This window comes from Corvus kubaryi, unplaced genomic scaffold (genome assembly GCF_017639235.1).
Source record: "Corvus kubaryi isolate FWS band 111438036 unplaced genomic scaffold, C.kubaryi_AGA036_p1.0 37341, whole genome shotgun sequence".
Taxonomy (NCBI): domain Eukaryota; kingdom Metazoa; phylum Chordata; class Aves; order Passeriformes; family Corvidae; genus Corvus; species Corvus kubaryi.
Genome location: NW_024581112.1, coordinates 9,978,535 through 9,997,918, shown reverse-complemented (window position 1 = coordinate 9,997,918; position 19,384 = coordinate 9,978,535). Strand labels below are relative to the sequence as shown.

Sequence of the window (19,384 nt, the reverse complement as noted above, 5' to 3'; positions counted from 1 at the left end):
ACCTTAAGGCAATTCCCTATCGACATTATGGCTTCTCACCCCCACATCATGGTCCTGAGCAGGAACTTCCCCCTCCTCTTTGCTTGTGGGAACTTCCTTGGAGAGAAGGCTGTAGGTTGTGACAACAACATCATATCCAGAAAGCCTGCGTAAAGGGAAAGCAGTAATCAGGAGCAAGAACACATAAGGAATTCATTTTGCAAGACAGACTAAGTGCATGCTGAAGAATGCATTTAAGAACAACACAGCTCTAAAGGAGCTGAAATGCTGACTTTTACAGAAAACTGAGCTTCATTGCAGTCGAACAGGAAAGTTGCATCGTCCCCGTTTTATGGATACTGGAAGTAGACACAGCAAGCTCAAGATGACAGTAAAAGCCCATTGTCCAGAATGCACACCACATGGGATGCACCCTACTTAGAGCCTGACACCCAGGAATATTGCTTAGCATGGCCTGAAGAGGTCTAGAAAATATTCTGATCTATACATACAGCTGATAAAAAAATACAACTATAAAGCACAAGCATGGAAGAAACTGCCACTGACAATCTTCGCATGCAAGAGGTATTTTAGAGAATATACACCTTTTTTTTTGCTATCAGAAGCAGCAAAAGCCTCCACCAGAACCACTGAGCGTGGGCACAGGCCAGTAAATGTTTTACTAAATACACCTTGACAGCACACATCGGCCTGACTTTCTGGATCTTCCACATTTCAATACTTCACATTCTTCCATCATTTTACAGCCACTGAATTTCAACTTTGATAAATACAATCTCTTGCTAGCACTTTGCTTTTCTTAGTCATATTTATGGTTTAGCACTTACACCTCTGCATGCTTATCTCGATTTGGCCCGTGGTACAAATAGATCCTCAGTTTGCCAAAGGCCACACGTCTCTCAATCTCTTTCTTCCAGTGATGGATCAAGGATGCAGGACAAATGACTAAAGTGCAACTAGAAGGGATAACAGTGGACTCTAAAAGAAAATATTGCAGACAGGTTTCAATGTCTTCACATTAGATTAGAACAATGACAGAATTTTTGGAAATTCACAACTGAGAAGAGTGTCCAACCAGTTCCATGAGGATACAGTACAGACTGTGGACACAGAAGCAACACTCTTAAAAAGCACTAGCATCCCCAATGTCTGTGGACAAGATAAAAGTAATCATTGGGGGAGCGTTGGAAAGAAAAAAGATCAGTCACAGGGAGGTGAATAGTAAATATTTTAAGTCCTTATGAAAACCATGCATATGTTTTAAAAGCTATGAAACCTTTTGCAAACTCAGCATATGTTGGCTTTAACTGTTTCAGGAAAACAGTAAAAAAAAAAAAAATCCCCAAATAATATAAAGTAATGAGTTGGAAAATCCTACACATCCAATGGAAGACAAAAATGACTCTGATCAAGAGAAAGGCCATGCAAGGAAGCACAGTAAAATTTAGCCAAATGAAAGTTTCCTGCAGAAGGAAAGTGAGCACAGATACAGTGTGTTGTTCTACGACCCATTAACCTATAATGCTTTAGGCATTTCAAATGGCACTTCATCATAATGTATGTGCTGTAGGATGGCAACAACTCTGTACCATTTTTGGATAGCCATATTTCTAACGTCTCCTTCTTTTTCTCTGTCTTCAGCTGCTTCTGGGCCAGAATGAGAGCAATCATCGTTAGAGTCTTCCCCAAGCCCATGTCATCCGCTGCAAAAAGACACACACCAGTTATCACCTGCAGAAATGAGCCCCCTTAGCTGAGATCTACACTGAGGGAAATACTACAACAGAAAGTGCCCTGGGGAACGCAGCAAAATAAAAATACACAGATGAAAATTTCAGGGTATGGTTTAGTAATTGGTTAATACCTGTAGTTGGTAAAAGGGCATAGAAAACAAGACCTTTTGACATGCCTACAAAATAACCAGCAATTGGCCTCCAACTAAGTTACATGCAAAACTTTGCTGCCATAGATCCCACAAAATCCACTTTCCCGTTCTGTTGCTCACCCAGAATTCCTCCACACGGCTTCTGACTCTCTCTCCACAGGAGCCATGCAAGCGCCTGTTTCTGGTGCTGCAGCAGTGGAACCTGAGGGGGTGAGACAGAGGATTTGAAGGAAACACCTGACAAAATTTAGACACTTCTGCTTCCTGTTCCAATTATCCTGTTCGAATGTTTTACTACAATCCTACTAAAAGGAGTTTACCTACCTGTTCTTTTTTCATATGGATTGCAATACCTGAGGTAGGCAACTCCTGAAGACAGGAGGTCAGCAGTACCATAGATGAGTCTTCCCAATGCCTCATGCACAAACCAGCCTAGTGCCTCACAGTGCTCTGAGAGAGCAGATAACAACAGCTCGTTCAGCTGGAAAGTCCACCCCAGACTACCTTGCTTACAACACCTATCACTGTCAAGGAAAGGGATTGAGAACACTTCCCCTTTTCTCACTGAATCTAAGACCCTGACAGACTCTTAGAACAGGAAGAGGGACTACATACTACCACCACAGGACATTTAGTGGCCTTCCCCACCATTGAAAAGGTCCCAAGACAATGTGACAAGTGACAACATATATGCATCTACACACCATCTTGTGGAGGCATGTGCCTTCCAATACCTCGCATATAACCTCAAACATGAGTTCTGCATCACGTCACAGATAGAGAGCTGCTCTTGGCAGATCAGAACTGACTACTCTGGAGTCCATCACACTGCATGAACTCAATCACCTGCAACACTTTTTTGAAAGATTATTTCTTACAGCTCACCAGGAAGAATGAAAAATGAGGTTCTCAGACTGTTCCTCACACCTCTGTTCTGCCCATCATGTACAAACAACATCGATGGAATGTAATTAGAGTATCTGCTTCCATTAGGATGCAAAGTATGTCAAAGTGGGAAGGAAGGAATGCTCTAGGGTACTACTCAGAGGTTATGATTCACTCATCAGCATAACAGCTTCCATCCTTGCCAACCCACCTTCAGTCCAGAGGGATCTTCAGCTGCTGTCTCCTCTGTTGGACAGGATTCTAGAGATTTATGAAGATGATTAATAGCCTCAAATGTGGCCCTGTGTACAGCCCTGATTCGGTCTTCTGTCATTCTTCCCCCATACAGATTCTGCACACCAACACTCACTGCAAAGATAGAGTATCAGAGATGTGTTTACAAAGCTAACTTTCCAAGCAGATCTTTCACCTCAGAGATTGACTTCAGTGGCTGCAGATGCCTGAGGGACAGTATGCAGCTCGTAGTAACAAAAAAGGTTTAGTACTCTCACATATATCCACAAGTTGCAGGATTATTTCAGAAATAGTACTCAACAGTGTTCTCTGTAATGACAGAATCTTTCTATACTTACTTCCAAACCTTTGGCCACTGGAACCCAAAGCAGCAGCAGCCAAGGGGTGACTGTGTGAGCCTGCAGAGGCCTTTGCTGAAGAATCCTGGAGCGGGAGTGGTGCTATCAGCTTTGTACCACCTGGCCTGCCAGCTGGGTTAGACAAAGATTCTTCATGGTGGCAGCTGCTGCTCATGCTGTCCTGCCCTTAAGGAGAAAGGAAGCACAGGCTGAAAAGGTTGCACCGTGAACCTCAGAGCCTTGCTCTACAGCCCAGAGAAGAGCCTTCATTTTGCCCAACAGTCTGCTTGCAAAATACTGTGAAGTGGTGACACCAATTTAATAGCAGGTTAGCACATCACCTGAGCCACTACAACATGTGCTCTTGGCCTGCTGCTGTGACAGGCAACGTGTCCAGCTCCAGCTTCAGTATGTGGTTTATAGCCACACAGTGAACTCTGCAACTGTGATCAGAGCAGTGCAAAAAGGTCAGTTTTGCACACTGTTCCCAGACAATTTATTAATCTTGAAGATATCTCTCCTGTCAATATTTTGAACACAAAAACTATTGAAACATCCAAGAACAAATGGGCCAAGAGCTCATGAGCTTTTCTCTCTCAGGAATAGCACACTGGAAGCTGCTCATTTTGAATCTGGTAACTGGAATATTCAAATCACAACAACATGCCTAAACAGCACAGTTCCATCCTGCAACAGAGGGAGTTAACACTTCACTGGCACGTTCTCATGGAGATACCCGTCTCAGTCATGTAGCCAAAGCTGGAAACCTAGATCCTAATGGTGGGAGGAAACTCCCTTGGGAAGCCACCACATTTCACAGGAAACTTTTGAGTTGTTCCATTCATCTGCTCCCAGACACGTATTTTGCAATTTACACTTTCCATCTTCAGTAAATCTCAACAAACATTTTATAGACCACAGGCCATATATAAGTTTATGCTGTATTTCCTCCATATTAACAACTATTTTTAAGACAAATTGTTTTGTAAACTTCTGGAGGCAAAAAAAACCAATTATCCCTACCTTTTTCACTAGTATCTGCTGTTGAAATGTTAAGAGCACTGAGTGCAGCTTCCAAATCCTGCACTTGCTTTAATAACCGTTCCCCTTTATCTGGCAGCAGCTGAATGTTCACTGTAGCCAATGTACTCTGCAAACACGAAAAAAAACCAAAACCTGAGTGTGGTTACCAAGCTCTCTGCCAACACAGAACAATCTGGTCAGAAGTCTAAGCAGAACTAATCTTATCTCATTTTGATTTGTATTTTGATACTGTTCTGTAATCGCCAAAAGCTTTCAAGTGTCATTCAGTACAATTAAACAGTCTTTTAGCAGAAAATAAACTAACCATTAGTGTTCTTCAGAAAAGATGGAAGGACACAGGGACTCCTTTTTATGAAACAGGTAGTCATGTGACTTGGACAATCCTGACCTCTCTCAAAGCATCCAACATTTAACCTACTTGAACAAACAACACTTCTGACTTTATTTTGAGGTTCTTTTCTGAACTCTAGGCAAACAGAGAGGTTCACAGTAAAAACTGTAGAACATAGTGATTGGCAATTACTTAAAAAAAAAAAAAAAAGCAAACAGGTAGTTAAGTTTACTTCATCCTAGTGTGAACTTTCATAGCTAGATCACTCCTACTGCACAAGGCCAAGAGAGGCTACCAGAAACAGCCATGTTACTTACAAAAGTTAAGCTGGCTGTGCACTATCCCATCTTATGCAAATTACTTTCAGGGTAAAAGACAAGACACAACCTCAGGTGGGCATCCCCAAATGCAGAAGGCTGTATTACCTTATAGGTAATTGTTTTGTATCTGCTTAATACAACCAGTCTGTACATAGGCTGAATTCCCTCTCGCACCACATCTTCCTACACCACATTTTGAGTTTGTGCTGCAAAGAGATACCATATTCTGATGCCTGTCATGAGTAAGGGAAGTGACTCTGAAAACAATAACACCCTCCCCACCCCCCAAAATAGGTGCAATAAATGACCTTTTTCTGTTTCAGCTGGACTACAAGATGGTTATGAAGCATTTTAGGGTCCTTGGGTCCTTCCATGTGACATGATGCTCCTGCTCCTGGCAAAGATGTCCCCTGCACACTCTTTCCTGAAGGAATCTCAACTGATTTCTCAGGTTTACTTTTACCTGAGGAGGAACAACCAAATTGTACTTCATCACTGTCACTGCCAGAAGCTTCCCCAGAAGACCCTGGTCCAAGCTGTGCCTTGGGCAGCTCTGCCTGTGCACCTCCCCTCAGGGCAGCACACTTCGATGCTGACTGTGCCCCTGAGGGGGAAAGGGCATCTTCTTTAGACACCAGTTTAATTCCACCATTCTTCTGACCAGTGCAATCTTTCTCTCTTGTTTCCTTATCCCCACAACTTTTTAAGCTTTTGTCTCCAAGCTGCTCCTCCACTGGAGGCTTGGTACTTGTACTTTGCTTTCCAAGACTTAGTGGCAAGAGTTTTGATCTCGCGCCTGGCTCCTTGTCCACATGCTCAGAAGGCTTATTGGATTCCCTGCCACTGCCACCATATTTCTCTTCCTCTGAAAGCATATTTTTCCCTTTCCTGGTCTCAGAAAGGCCAAGTTTAGATTCAGACACTGTAGTCTCCTGAAATTCTGAGTCACTTTTACTTCCTGTGGATGGTTTCTTTTTATTTTTGAGTTCTTCTAGAGGTTCTGTCTCTGTGGAGGAATCAGGGGTTGATTTCTTTTCTTTATGTGACACCAACACTCTCTCATTCTCTGCTTTAACTCCTTTTGCTTTACTTTCCTCTCCATTTCCTTGATTCATCTGTTTCCAGGATGATGGTGCACAATTCTTGTCCAGCACTTTGAATGGATTTCTTTGGCTAGTGGGATTGAAGAAAGGTGCTGTGCTGGGCTGGGATTCCACGGCTTTTGACGCTTTGGTAGCTTTTGGATCCTGTAATTTATACAAGGGAATAAATGCTAACATATAAATTATTAAAGCCTGTTAACTACACACACAACCTGATCACCTCAAACAAGACTTCATTCTCTACCAAGATCATCTTTCCTATCATTCTAACACAATCAGGATAAACGTTTCATTAGAAATCCAAAACAAAACTGCTGGTTTTCTACTTCCTTTGCCATTCCCATGGTTTTTTGGGATCAAGTCCCAACACCACAATCTCTAGAAAAGAGGACAGCCAGGAATCAAATCCAAGTTCCTTCTAAGACTGAAGAATAGTGAGTACTTCACACAACCTAAGAGAAAGAGAAGTCTCATCTAGAGAACAGCAGGCCTCGTACACTTTTCAGTTAGCAGACAGAAAATCTCCCACTAAGTACTTTCAGAGGTGACTACTGTATATGGAATGAAATATCATGCTGGAATGAGGTGATACTAGAATACAAAGGAAACACTCATACCTGCCATGGCACGCTTCCACACCATTTCTTCCCATTCAGCTTACTTTTAAGGCACCGGTAAAACAACCTACCAAGGATTAAAACAAGATTTCAACCCCAGGAGCCAGTAAAGAAGCTCTAAGCACTCTTTAAAAAGTATTTTGCACCAAAAAGCATCACAGACAAGTTCTGTTCATCTTTACATTCAGACCTTTGCATAACAAAAGGCCATGAACATGGGCAACAGAGAACAGTGTTCTCTGGATAAAGATTCCTAGGCTTTGGGGTTTTTTTTTTTCATTTTAGCTATAGAAGAGTAACTGCTCAAGCAAAAATACCATCTACGTTTAGAGCCTTAGAAGCATCTTATGATTTCAAGGTGTAAGGAAACAACTCTTCTTTTAGCTACACTGCACAGACCACCTCATCTTTACAGCAACTCAGGGACAGAAACACTTTGGATGTGATTTCTTTTTCAAACTAGCAGCCAACCAGAACTGCTGCAAGTACTTTATCAGAAGTAACACTGGTGAATTTGATGCTAAGTTTGGATGAACGCAGCCACAGAGCCCTGTTAAATTCTGTTAAAAACAAACATTATCTGATGACCCAGGTTTATACTATTGGATATAACTGCTAATAAAAGTGGCAAACATTTGGAAACAGGGTAAATGAAGGCCTCAGGGCTCGACGACCCTTTTCAATTTTAGAAGGAAACTGCAAGTCAGTCACCATAAAACAATTCCAAACATTTCAACATGCACATTAAACCCCCATTTCCACTTTGAATGGCTGGCATTCAACTCTCACTTCTCATAAATAATAGAGAGAGCTAAGATCCTCCTGATCCTAAGAATGATGATCTTTATTTCAAATAGGCAGTATACTACAAAGTAAGTCTTCAAATATACCATAAAAATGAGATACTCTAATAATAGCCCTCCTTTCCCCACAGGACACATGTACAGCCTAGGTGGATGTTAAATCCTCATTTCAGAAAAACTGCCAAATCACAGGATTCAAGTTTTCTGACCAGTAACTGCAAAAACGAAAGGACCATTAGTCAGAAGCACTTCGAGAAGATTATTTTAAGAACTAAACATAGGATAAAGAAGGAAGAAGGAACATAGGTTTTACCCTAAAACCATAGGTTTTAAGGCAGACACACGGGTTTAAAAAATTTGAGGAACTTACTGGTATTCCTCTCTGTCCGGCTGCTGAACCAGGACTTGCAGCTCCACCACGCACCCCTCATGGATCAAGCAGTGAGAAGCAGGAACCCTGAAAGGAGGAAAGGAGAAGCGGAATAATAGAGACAAGACGAGCTGCCCAGGAAACTGCCACGGCAAAACAATCACTTGCGACAAAACAAAGATTACGTAAGAAAACAGGTTTGAGGCTGCTGACACAGCAGTGAACTTCCCTCAGGACAGGCACGTGTGTTCCCTGTCCCACAGTCCCCCTCCTGCCGCCCCCTGCCCTGCACCTACGGCGCCGGGAGGACGAAGCCGCAGGCAGCGGGGCCCTGCGTCCCGCACACGTAGAAGCTCTTCCCTTTGTTGGGGCCATCGCGGACGCCCGTTTTCAGCAAGCAGAGGGACCCTGCGGAGCGGAGAAAAGCAGAACCGGTCAGTCCGAGACCCCCACACCAAACCCCGCCGGGCCCCCCGGGCCGCCCCTCACCGTGCTCGGCGCACGGAACAGCCTCCATGGCCGGGCAGCCCTTTGAAGCGGCCAAGGCCGCCCGGCCGGCGCGGCACAGCCAATCACCGCGGCGCTGCGCTGCGCGCGCCCCGATCCCCGCCCGCCCCGCGCCCTCCGGGCCGCGAACAAGCGCGAGGGAGACGCCAACGGGGCGCGGCCACGCCATGAGGGGCGCGGGCGGGGCGTGGCCGTGGGCAAGGGCCCCGGGCAAGGGCCCCGCCTCGGGATCACACCCGGCACGGCCGCGCTCCCAAAGCCGGCCCGGTGCGCAGGGAGGAGCCGTGTTCTACCCAGGACACCTCCCCGTCCTGGAAACGGCTCCAGCTGCCGCGGCTAACAGGTCCATCCTGCCAGCTGGACATACGTTTGAAAGTAAAATATTCAAACATTAATTTAAGTTGAAATAATAGTACAAACAAACAAACATCAGGAACTGAGGATAAGTTGTTTTTTCTCTCTTCTGTATTTAAGATGGGAAATACAGTTTTACAAAATGTGTGCATTTCTCAATTACCGCTTTTGTTAACGACAACTCAAGTGAGAGAACGACTCCGGTAATAACAGAGTTACGGAAGGGTTATAAGGTGTGTACAAAAATACGAATAACATTAGCGATATTAACTCTGGCAGCCAAATTCAACCACGGTGTAAACTCTTGCAACCCCCCTGACCTGCCTGAAGGCTGTATTTGTCTCAGAACCTGTGTGAAAAACGTGTTTTTTACACAATACTATCGCTTTTGTGCTTTCACACGTGCCTTGGAATTTTTTCTCCTACACAAAAGAGCGTTTTGGGCCAGCACTGACTCCTCCACGATGCATTAATACTTGCACGTGCCCTTCTGACATTCAGCAACGACTCTGCTCAACTTGTTCTGAAGCAGGAATATGGAATAAAAGGGATGCAGACAAAATACTTCCAGGCAAGTGTATAGCTTAAGGAGTGTTCAGTACTACAAGCAACTGTGATTGTAATGTTAATGACAGCAATAATGACCTCGATGCAGGGTGTTTCCCGGCAAATACTGGGATTTTTGGTTCTTTTTTTCCTAAAGTGTGCCCACAGATGCAAATTTCTCTAACACATAAGAAGTAAAAAACGCAGGAGTTAGAACCTCACTATTATTAATTGGTTTATTCCTGCATTATGCTAGGAGCCATCTTACTGGAGCTTAAGTGTTCTTGCTCTAACAGCCTGTTCTTAAATCAGCAAACCATGTACTGAATTTTAAGCATGCAGTTATATTTTACATGGGAACGCAGTGGGATTCAGGCTAGTTCAGAAAGTCAAGTTGCTTTGTCCAGAGATGGACATAAGCTTGTGCTGAAATACATCTCTGAGTTGGGAACACAGACAAATAGGATGTCTAAATACAGTACTGGACCGAGGCTCTGCCTCACAACACTTCGCTTCTGTGCCTCTGAGCAAGTCACACAAAGACAAAACAAGTATACGCCTCGTTTTTGCCCAGATGGAAACATCCTGCTCCTGATTTCCAAACAACCTGCAGCAAAACCTCATACAAAGAAAGCACTTCTGGGGAAAGGTAGAGGCACAGAGGAGCAGACAGAGTAAACAAATGCAAATCCTTGGTCCTTAAGTCCATTTGCTACTGACACCCACCCCCAAGGAATTATCCTTCTCACATGTCTTCCTCTCTTTGAAATACGAAGTAAGGCAGGGCTGTAACCCACCAAAGTAAGGAAGGGGATAGCCCAGGAAGGCACAGAAAGGTTCCTCAAGCTGAACATACACATATGATCCACCTCATCCCTCTTTTCCTTACAAACCTTCCCACCTTTACAGCTTGTTTCACCGCCAGCAGCTTGGCTGTGCCGAGTTCCCCTTCTTTGGCAAGGAGGGCTCATCAGCCCTCTGACAAAGGCCTAACAAGGTAATGTCTGTACAGTGCTTAAGAACATGCAAAGTGCAGTGTAAGTGCCAAATGTTCTTATTTTTGAGATTACTGAATTAATACTCCAAAGAAATAGAAGCACTGAGGTAACTACAGCTTAAATACTACATTCCCTCAGGATTTAAAAAAACAACTTTCTTCTCTCTAGAAGATGAATCCTGAATATGAAGTGGTAATATCTTACTTAAGTTCTCTCAAGCTTAGCATGGCCACTCAGTGCCCTTTTAATAACAGCAAAACCAGGGACATGAGCTGAAGTTCTCAGAGAAACTAAGAATTCTGCACTAATGATTTCCTCAAATCCCATCTCTATGCTGTTCCCAGCCCAGGTCTGCTTCTAGCCATTACACCCAGAGGAGCTGGAGTCCTGTGCTGCCAAGCAAAGCAGAGTCCAGTATCAGATCTGGCATTCTGAACAGAAATAAATATCCCCCAGCAAAGGTAAGTAGGACCATAATCCGCACGAGCTCTCTGAAAAGTTCAGGTTTTGCCCTTAGTGAAGTCCTTGTTCCTCAGCTGGGAGTCTCTGACAGTAAGGCTTTATCCAATGCACAGGCTCATATCAGAGCACTCCAGCTATCAAGTACCAACTGATTATCCTGGTGGTCAGAAGAAGATGGATGCAACAAAGAATTAAACACTGCACATACGTTTTCTGTTTTGTTCCTGTATCAGCTTTGGCCAATAATGGACCCAAGATTCAACTGACTAATGATCTGGTCAATGAAACCAACCCCTGCATTCCTATGCACTGTGTGATAATGACATGGCAGAAGACTCAAAGAGCACCCTAAGCAGTAAACAAACACTGCTGCAAAATGCTGATGCAAGTACCAGAATTCAGCTGTTTCCATGTGTTGAAAAAACATTGGAAACATCCCGACACGGTATCCTGGTTCTGGTGAAACACTAACAGCTGCAGTAGGCCCTGCTTAGTGGTTTCGTTCTGTTTTCTTACTCCAGTGCTTGTGTCAAATGTTCCCTTCATCGATGCTCTGCAACTTCAGTCTTTGGCTGGCATGGGGCCTGGCACCACGCCGCGTGTTCCCACTGCTTCCTGCCAGAGTCCGCAAGGGGAACAGGGCTCCTGGTAAAGCATCTTCCCCAAACAGGCTGAGTTTCGCATCAGCTTCAATAGCTCTGGCCAGACTGGCTGCGTAACTGTCCAGAGATTTATGGACTTCAGCTTTTACATGAAGAACAGAATTCTTTGCAGCTTCTGAAAAAAAAAAAGATAACAGTTGATGAGCATGACTGTGCAAATGCTTGAAAACTAATATAGATCCTGTTGTAAAGGCATGATCATGCTCTCTGCAAAATAACTACCCAACAGAGCACATTTACCAACAATATTCAGGCTTCCTACACCATTCTGTGGCCACAAAGCTTCAGAGTGGGATAATCTGCATTGATGCAGTCGTTTTTGTAGCATTTGTATACCTCTCTACCCACCAACATGTTGAACAACACAAGAGTTCATCCCAAATGTAACTCTTCAGTGAGGCTGCTGAAATAATTTAAAGCCCCAGGGATCCTGAAAACCCTGAGACTCACCAGGGAGAACTACTAAACCTTTGGGGACCTGAGCACTAAGATTTCCCTCTTTCACTCAGACAAGAAATTATATGTCTGCTCGTATGTAATCACTCAGAAAGATAGTGGGAAATGTATGCTAATGTATTTGTACAAGGGAATATTCATTTCATGCTGGGAAGAGGACAAAAGGGAATTTTGCCAAGATCTTTATAAATTCTATTGAAAGAGTTTTCTCATTATTTCAGGTTTTATTATTACTTGATTCTTAAAGGCATTCTGCTTATTTTCATACTGTCCACAATCATATATTGTTTAGAAAATTCAGTTGTTATTATCGAGTCTTCTATTGAAATTATTGTAACTATCAGCCTAAATTAATGTTCCAACATTTTACAGATGATCACAGCAACATTCTGGCAGCCCAGAACCAAAAAGCAAGTTGACTGAAAAAAGTGCATGTGGTTCATCTGTTTTCACCCGTACCTGCTGAGGAACACACCCAGTAAAGTGAAGTGGAATTTAAGTAAATAAAAGTAAACTAAACAGAATAAAATTATATTCAGTTCATTCAAGTCTGTAAATGGAAGAATTTCAAGTCTGTAAGTGACAAAGTTGAGAAGAGACAGCAAGTGAGAAACACAGGGATAATGCAATCAAAATATGAGGGCAGGAAAATATATGCCCTGAGAAACAAAACAGACTGTAACAGCCACCAAGATGAGTGGAGTTGCAGAGAGGATACCGCTGTGCAATATAATTTTTATATGGCAGGGAATCCCAGCTTCTAACTCTTGTCCTTGCTTGCTGCTCCTTGAGATCTGGAAGAAAGACCTGATTTTGCTTTCTGTTGTAGCTGCATGAATGATCAGGTCTGTTAAGGCAAACAGTGGTCAGATACTTTTCAAGACAATTCTCAAGGTCCTGGAAGGCTTCCTGAGCCTACAATATAGTTGACTCTGAGCATTTTCATACTTACTCCTACACTCACCTTTAATTTGCTCTACTTCATCTTCAAACGTCACTGAACTCCTCCTTCGAGGGGGACAGACGCAGTGTGGGGCGAGAGGGCCATCTGAGCTATAATCTTCAAGAAGCATTGTATCTGTTCCTGAAAAGAGCAAGAGTCCTCAAGTAAAACAGTAAGACTGGGATACAATATGGTGGCAAAAAATTTTCAGCAGTTCCTTCAGAAGATGTCTAAACCCAGCTTTTGTGAGTAAATTTCAGCTCAAATTAAACACTGCATGGAAAAAGAATGAGGTCAGTTTTCATTCAAAGGATTGGGAAACCTTCTCATTAGAGACTGGGCATTGCAGGCCCCAGGATCATGTACTGCATGCAGCAGGTAACACTGAAGAGGGACTAAGGCTTCCTTCTGCTCTTCAGTAACTCACAGTAAAAGCATCCAAGTGAAATAGTATTTCACAGTGGATCACTGTATATCCATTCCCAGACTATGGACTGTGCTCCCTCCTTAACCAACAGAGGTACTTCTAACAGCATTTGGTGTCTCTTTAGTTTTGTTCATTTGTTTAAACTGCTTTCACAAGATGGTAACACCACATCCTCTTCACTGAGGCAGGTTTACCAGGAGGCTACTCTCCTTTATCACATACAGCTGCAGAATATCCACAACAGGCATAAAGCTACCACCACAAAACAACTACCAAAAATAAATCCCAGCTCCACAGACTTCCTTTACAATTGTAGGAAACAACTCCCTTACACCAAGCAACCTTTTAAAGATCCCCCTCTGGTGTCTCTAAAGCAGAAGTACTCTCTAAAATAACTACTGTAGTTAAGGACTGGTAGCTGAGTTAACTGCCAGAAAAATCTAGTGACAGATCTGGACAGAAAATTACCATCAGAACTCTTTTTTTGTTTTCCAAACCATCTTCAGTTGAGAGATCTTAAGTAGTAATGAAATCATAAGCTGAAACCATCCCAAGTGTTTATGTTTACACTGCAGGATGAACAAGACAAAGTCTCTTACAGAATAGGAAACAGAGAAGCACATTCTTCAGAGCACTTTGTTGCTCTGTTCCTTGTGGATACAGAGAAAGTCTCTAAACAACAGAAACTGAAGAAGGGCACAAAAGCAGTGCATCTTGTTCCCAGGACACATTACCAAGGGAGGGTCATCATCCAGTAAGCAGCATTTTGCAAGTAAATCTATCAAAAGCAAGGGAGGAAAAAAGCAACTGCAGTTTTGTTGTAACAGCTGGAACAGATGCTTCATGTCATTCGTCCACCAGGAGACATCTGTGGGTGTAAATACTGACTGTCCATGAGAGTGCTGCCAAGTGCAAACTTCTGTCCAAGTAGGGAGCAAGAGACTTGCAGTTACCTGAATCCTGTGAGCAGCTGAAACCCGTGTCTCCTGTGCTGCTGCTGTTTCCCAGTGGCCTCCCACCCGCCATGAGGGCAGTAAGGTGAGGAGATAGTCCCAAATCTGCAAGAAAATTTTGCTTTTGTTACACAGTGAATGGTTAAGGAATTTGCAAGAGTAAACTTCTCTTCCAGTAATACCACTCCACTGCCTTATTTATTATTCTGCATATAAAACTTACCTTGCTGATGCAGAGAGCACAGTATCAGGACTTCTGGACTTTACATCTAAGAAATCCAGTCAGCAGCTCTCAGGTTCAGAAAGGCAAATCTACTTTCTCCCTGCAACATGTCCCTCCCACTCTTTTGCAACTGTGTGTGTTTTATCAGCCAGACAAGTTGAGCACCAAGCAAATGCTCTCACATGGATGGGGAGATTTGTCAGGCATCTTCTAGACAGAGAATAACCTGGTAGCCACTGGCAGCTGTGACAGGCCATTAGTGTGGGAAGAAGCTTATGAGCAAGGCTGAGGCACAGAGATGCCCAACTTCTTTCAAATTTCCAAAACAAGAAGGGAGGAGATCCTGGGATTTTTACAAAGGTGCTGTCTTTGGATCCCACCTTGAAATTTTGTTGTGGGTTTGTTGGGGGTCTTTTTCCCCTCCCTATCAGCCTCCAGCTAATACATCTGATAAGAAGCTGACAGCTTCAAGTTTATCACTTGGAAAGAGAAAGAAATTTCCTTTCTTTTCCCTCCCCACCTCAGTTTCCAATGTATTTATCCATACATTTCTTGGATACAGACTTGCCAAAGCTCCTGCAGCTTGTGATGTGGCTACAGCTCCATAACTCTTTTATTTACATGACAGTCTCTTGCAGTGTTCCCAGGCTGCAGAAAAGATAACGAATGCCTTGCTGCTCTCATCTTCCTTCTGCATTTTAGATCATCCTTCCCAATTAAATAATTTCAGGTTTTGCCTCTGCATTAAATATCCCTTGAAGATGTTCTGGTTTTGGAAGCTTCTGAATAGGACCAGGGAAATTATTAAAAATCTGAATGTCATTGCTTTGCTACTTAAAAAAATCCCAAACCACCAAACTGAGCAACTGGAGGTCTCAGTCTGCAACATGGGGAGACACCAAATAGTTCTATGGTTTTACACGGTTTTACTTTGTTTATGATCTTTTCTTCACAACCATTAAGCCTAAAAACTGAACTTGCAGAAGCAGTTACACTGGTGGAACCTTACTGGATTTCAGAGAGTTGCAGCATAAGGCCATTAATCAAAGAAAAAGTGCTGCAAAAAGTACTGTCGGTAGAGCTCAAATCTGGGCAACACAAAATGGAAGGCACACAAAAGGAAATGCTAAGAAAGAACAAAATAAATTATTTTTATTATCCTCATCACTATGTCTTCTCTGCCTGAGAAAGTTTTATTATAGAAGGAGAAAGATGTTAACTGCAAAAAAATGGAAAAATTCTCCATTCAAATGTCTATAACCTGACTGATAAAAGACTTCGGAAAACTCCAGAAACATTCAACTTTCGTTACAGAGCCCTGAAACATGCCAAACATAGGCAGACAGGAAGCCTTGCTCTTAGTAGTATTAAGAAAGTATCTTTTGCAGCTAAATCTTACCTGTGATCCTGTTGGAAATGCTGAATAGCCTCGATGTCCTGTGCCGCTGAACAAAGGACTCGCGGTAATACCGATCCCCAAAGCACATTCCCAGGAGTTCCTTGCGCACTGTCTTGTTCCACAGCCCATAAATTAGCGGATGGCAAATGGCACTGGAAAAGGACAGCCATGTAGCCAATGTCTCCAAAGCAGGGGAAATACTGTTTTTCCCCCAAAGTGCCTCTGATGTAATTACCACCATGTAAGGCCCCCACGTAATGACAAAAGCCCCGATGACAACCAAGATGGTTATGAAAGCTTTGCACTGATTGGCTGAGTAAACAACCCCTTGGAAAGCGTTCCTTCGGCTGCCAGAGGAGGACGTGGAGGTGCTGGAGTTCTTCCTCCCGTTCCTCTGCGAGTCCTCCTCCACAATGACAATGCTCCCACAGTGGATTTTGCGGGCCTTAATCCTTGCCACGCGGAATATGAATCCATAGCAGATCATCATGACCACGAAGGGCAGTAGCGCACACCAGATCTGCCAAAAGGCCGTGTAGGCAGCCTCCTTGTGCCAGGCTGCCACACACATCCACTTGAATTGGTCAAACTCCAAAGAGGACCAGCCAAAAAGAGGAGGGAGGCAGCCAATAAGGGAATGCAGCCACACGTACACAAGAGCTACCACTGCTCTGTTGCCCGTTATCTTCATCGGATAAACCATTGGGTACAGCACAGCGTAGTACCTGGGGGGCAAGAAAAGAAGTAGTCCACAGGAGCATATAAGACATACAATAAAGAAAAGAACATGCTTTAATGATGTTGATATCTAGTTCTTTTTTCTTCAAACAAGCTCAGAAACTCTCTTTCTAGAAACAGTTACATACAGGCATCACTGCAGTCAAGACTATCAAACTTGGATGAAGGCACTCATGCAACCATTACATCTGTTCCTACATGTGAGCGTATGCTTAGGGTATAATCTGGAATTTTAAGTCACTATTTCATGTTTATCAAATAGTATGTTATTATACCATCAAGAGCTTTAAAAAACTCTAGATGCATCTCTGCATTTTCCGTTATTGATGACATCATTTTCTCTTGCTCCACATCAAAATTTCACAAGGGGCTGGAGGAAAAATGTCACTCCAGCAGTACACCATGTTCCCCTCTGCAGTGCTTCTCAACTTTTATGCACAGCCAGTGAGTTACTCTACGAGATGTGCACATAATTTGTTGCCATTCATTACCAAAGAGCAGCTTACCGGTCTACAGCTATGAGTCCCAGAGTGAGCATGCTGGCTGAGCTGATCAGCATGTAGAGCAGGGCTGAGAAATTGCACCAAACAACCCCGAAGATCCATTCTCGCCTGATGGAGCTGGTGACAACAAAAGGCAGCACCAGCACAGAGAGTAGGAAGTTGGAAAGGGTCAGGCTGAACACAAACTTGTTGCTCAAGGTGAGAAGGTACGACTTCCGATACAGGGTGACGACAATCACCAGGTTGCCCAAACAGATGAAGATGGCAATGACGATTATAGCAATGGACTCAGTTACTCTGACTGCCCCATCTTCCTCTGTGGTCAGGTTCCTCAGGCCCTTCCCATTGCTGAGGGAGGAATTGCTGGTCATGGTCAGAGTGTGCAGATCTGGAGCAGCCAAGACATGCTGAGCAGCTAGAAGCAGAACAACGCTCAGAAACATTCAGGTAGTAGTTCTTCAAACTCTTTCCAATGACTGGAGGCCCTTTTGCCTTTGTTAAAATTTACCTGTAGTATGTGGGAAACCATTTTAGATGGGCAAGTGAAGGGGCAGTAAATTGCCTATGGTCACACCAAAGATGACAACACCAAGCCTGAAACAGGGAAGACAAGAAGAGGTGAAGGGGGGGGAATAAGAAAGAAAATAAGCACTTTTTACTTCAAAAATTTCTAAGGATCTTACTTGTTTCTAAATCCTACTTACCAGCTCCTTCATCTAGGCTGTAAAGAAACAAGAATGCCACTATCAGTCTTTGTTTCTCTTACTTTAAAGAAAGTCACTTAAAAAAAAAAAATCTGCCTGTTTACCCTGATTGTTACCTTGTATTCTGCCTATGCAGCATTTGCTGGTGGTCTATGGATGCCTGGCTAGTCATACCCTGCTGACTGTTTCGTAACAGCTGCTAAGTAACATTCAAAGACTCAGGGACCACTTCATGTACTCTCCCAACATCATTTCTCCACGTTCATAATCACCTTAGCTACAGTGCTGATTGTATTTTATTGCCTATACCAAAGAACTGGGGGAATTGGCTTTCTGTATGAGAGGTCTGAAAGACACTTCCTCACATTAAGGTGAGGTCCATGCTATAGAAATGCTTGAGAACTTTTAATCCTTGACTTCTCAGTGTTAGCATCCATCCCACTGATTCACAACCTCATCTTGTGAAACCTTGTTATTTCTCCCAATTCCTTAGCAATTCTTCTTTTCCCTGCTGCCTCCAAATGACATTCACTACCCACTTAATTCAGTTCTTCAACCATCTACAGCACAGCATAGTGAACAAACAAACAAACAAAACCAAAAAATGCAAATATGCAGACCAAAAAAGTAAAAGAGTCTACCAATTAATATAAAGTTGATTTTAGCATTACTTGGAAGTAAGAGACTCAGGAAAGTTATCTCAGCTAATTCTGCAGCTGTGCGAGACATTGGTCCCAGACAGACGGGAGTACTCACAGAAACACTTCCATCTGTGTGGCTGCTGTGGCATTAGGCAGCAGTGTCAGCCTGGAAAGACGCCTTTTTTCCATTTTTATCTGTACTTTCCTAAGAACATAATTAAAGACATTACTGGGCCATGCTCTGTAAAAGCGTAACTTAGCCCTTCCCTAGCCTCTGACTGAGGATGTTTGCAAAAACACTTCCCCTCGAGTTTCTTTCTCTCTCAGCATGCCTGCACCACATCTGTGTGCCTTTCCAACACTTTTTGGCCGGAGCGGGTTTTGGAAACGCAGCTTCCATCGCGGCCGCTCCCCTGCGATATCGATGCCCGGGGGCACCTGGCGCTCCCCGTCCCCTCACGGCCCTGCTGCACCCTGGGGGCGAAAGCGGCCTCTGGCAGAGGTGGCCCTCCCGGGGCAGGGCAACCTGGGGCGGGGACAGCACCGCATCCCATCCCATCCCGTCCCATCCCATCCCATCCCATCCTTGCCGCGGGCAGCGCGGCCAGGATTCCCGCACTCACAGAGCGGGTGGGACCGAGTTGGAAATACGGTGGGGAAGGGGGGTTTCGCCATTTTACCCCGCGCTCCCTCCGGCAGCGAACAAAGGGCTGGAACAGGGTCCTCCGCCCCGGGCATCCATCGCCTCCCCCCACCCGCCGGCGGCGAGCGGGTCCCGCCGCCGCTCCCGCCGCCTCTACCCCCGTCCCGGCTCCGCACTCACCGCCCACGGCCGCCGGAGCGGGACGTTCCTGGCTGAGGCGGCCGGGACCCCCCTGCACCGCCGCGGCCCCAGCCTCCCCCGCCATGGCCACGGC

General features: G+C 44.2%; 2 protein-coding genes and 1 long non-coding RNA gene across 7 annotated transcripts in view; 1 reads left to right on the top strand and 2 right to left on the bottom strand.

The window, feature by feature from the left end:
* TTF2 (transcription termination factor 2) overlaps positions 1-8,565 on the bottom strand; it is an 18,022-nt gene extending 9,457 nt beyond the window's left edge. Inside the window, exons 1-12 of one of the 2 annotated variants that reach the window (XM_042031122.1) lie at positions 8,441-8,565; positions 8,248-8,359; positions 7,952-8,038; positions 6,779-6,845; positions 5,367-6,305; positions 4,387-4,513; positions 3,364-3,549; positions 2,982-3,139; positions 2,006-2,087; positions 1,590-1,703; positions 828-978; positions 40-145 (exon numbers count right to left, since the gene is read on the bottom strand). In XM_042031122.1, the coding sequence (XP_041887056.1) occupies positions 40-145; positions 828-978; positions 1,590-1,703; positions 2,006-2,087; positions 2,982-3,139; positions 3,364-3,549; positions 4,387-4,513; positions 5,367-6,305; positions 6,779-6,845; positions 7,952-8,038; positions 8,248-8,359; positions 8,441-8,468 (2,157 nt within the window). In that variant the 5' untranslated portion in view covers positions 8,469-8,565. Of the gene's footprint in view, positions 1-39; positions 146-827; positions 979-1,589; positions 1,704-2,005; positions 2,088-2,981; positions 3,140-3,363; positions 3,550-4,386; positions 4,514-5,366; positions 6,332-6,778; positions 6,846-7,951; positions 8,039-8,247; positions 8,360-8,440 lie in introns of those variants that run through there. The other variant, XM_042031123.1, reaches the window with a different exon arrangement.
* The window catches only part of LOC121666090, a 24,154-nt gene extending 11,558 nt beyond the window's left edge, over positions 1-12,596 (top strand). Inside the window, exons 3-5 of the long non-coding RNA XR_006016579.1 lie at positions 7,713-8,385; positions 9,246-10,817; positions 12,309-12,596. This is a non-coding gene — a long non-coding RNA (uncharacterized LOC121666090). The remainder of the gene's footprint in view (positions 1-7,712; positions 8,386-9,245; positions 10,818-12,308) is intronic.
* Positions 8,902-19,384, bottom strand: GPR161 (G protein-coupled receptor 161). Of its 4 annotated transcripts, none has more exons than XM_042031130.1 (8): positions 19,291-19,384; positions 18,583-18,672; positions 17,827-17,843; positions 17,126-17,716; positions 15,882-16,606; positions 14,260-14,364; positions 12,901-13,020; positions 8,902-11,595 (listed from the first exon to the last, which is right to left on the bottom strand). In XM_042031130.1, exons 4-8 carry the CDS (start codon positions 17,563-17,565, stop codon positions 11,348-11,350), a joined length of 1,638 nt encoding a protein of 545 aa, XP_041887064.1. In that variant the 5' UTR covers positions 17,566-17,716; positions 17,827-17,843; positions 18,583-18,672; positions 19,291-19,384; the 3' UTR covers positions 8,902-11,347. The 4 variants fall into 4 exon arrangements, with proteins under 4 accessions (XP_041887064.1, XP_041887065.1, XP_041887062.1 ...); XM_042031131.1 differs by lacking the exon at positions 17,827-17,843 and having other exon boundaries at positions 17,126-17,537; positions 17,631-17,716; XM_042031128.1 differs by lacking the exon at positions 17,827-17,843.

Excerpts from the sequence above, each read along its gene's own strand:
- GPR161 (XM_042031130.1), bottom strand. The coding sequence starts at position 17,565 with ATGTTTCTGAGCGTTGTTCTGCTTCTAGCTGCTCAGCATGTCTTGGCT. Across the intron at positions 16,607-17,125 it reads GGACTCATAGCTGTAGACCG|GTACTACGCTGTGCTGTACC; the intron begins GTAAGCTGCTCT and ends CTTGCCCCCCAG. Across the intron at positions 11,596-12,900 it reads TGAAGTAGAGCAAATTAAAG|AAGCTGCAAAGAATTCTGTT; the intron begins GTGAGTGTAGGA and ends TTTTTTTTTCAG.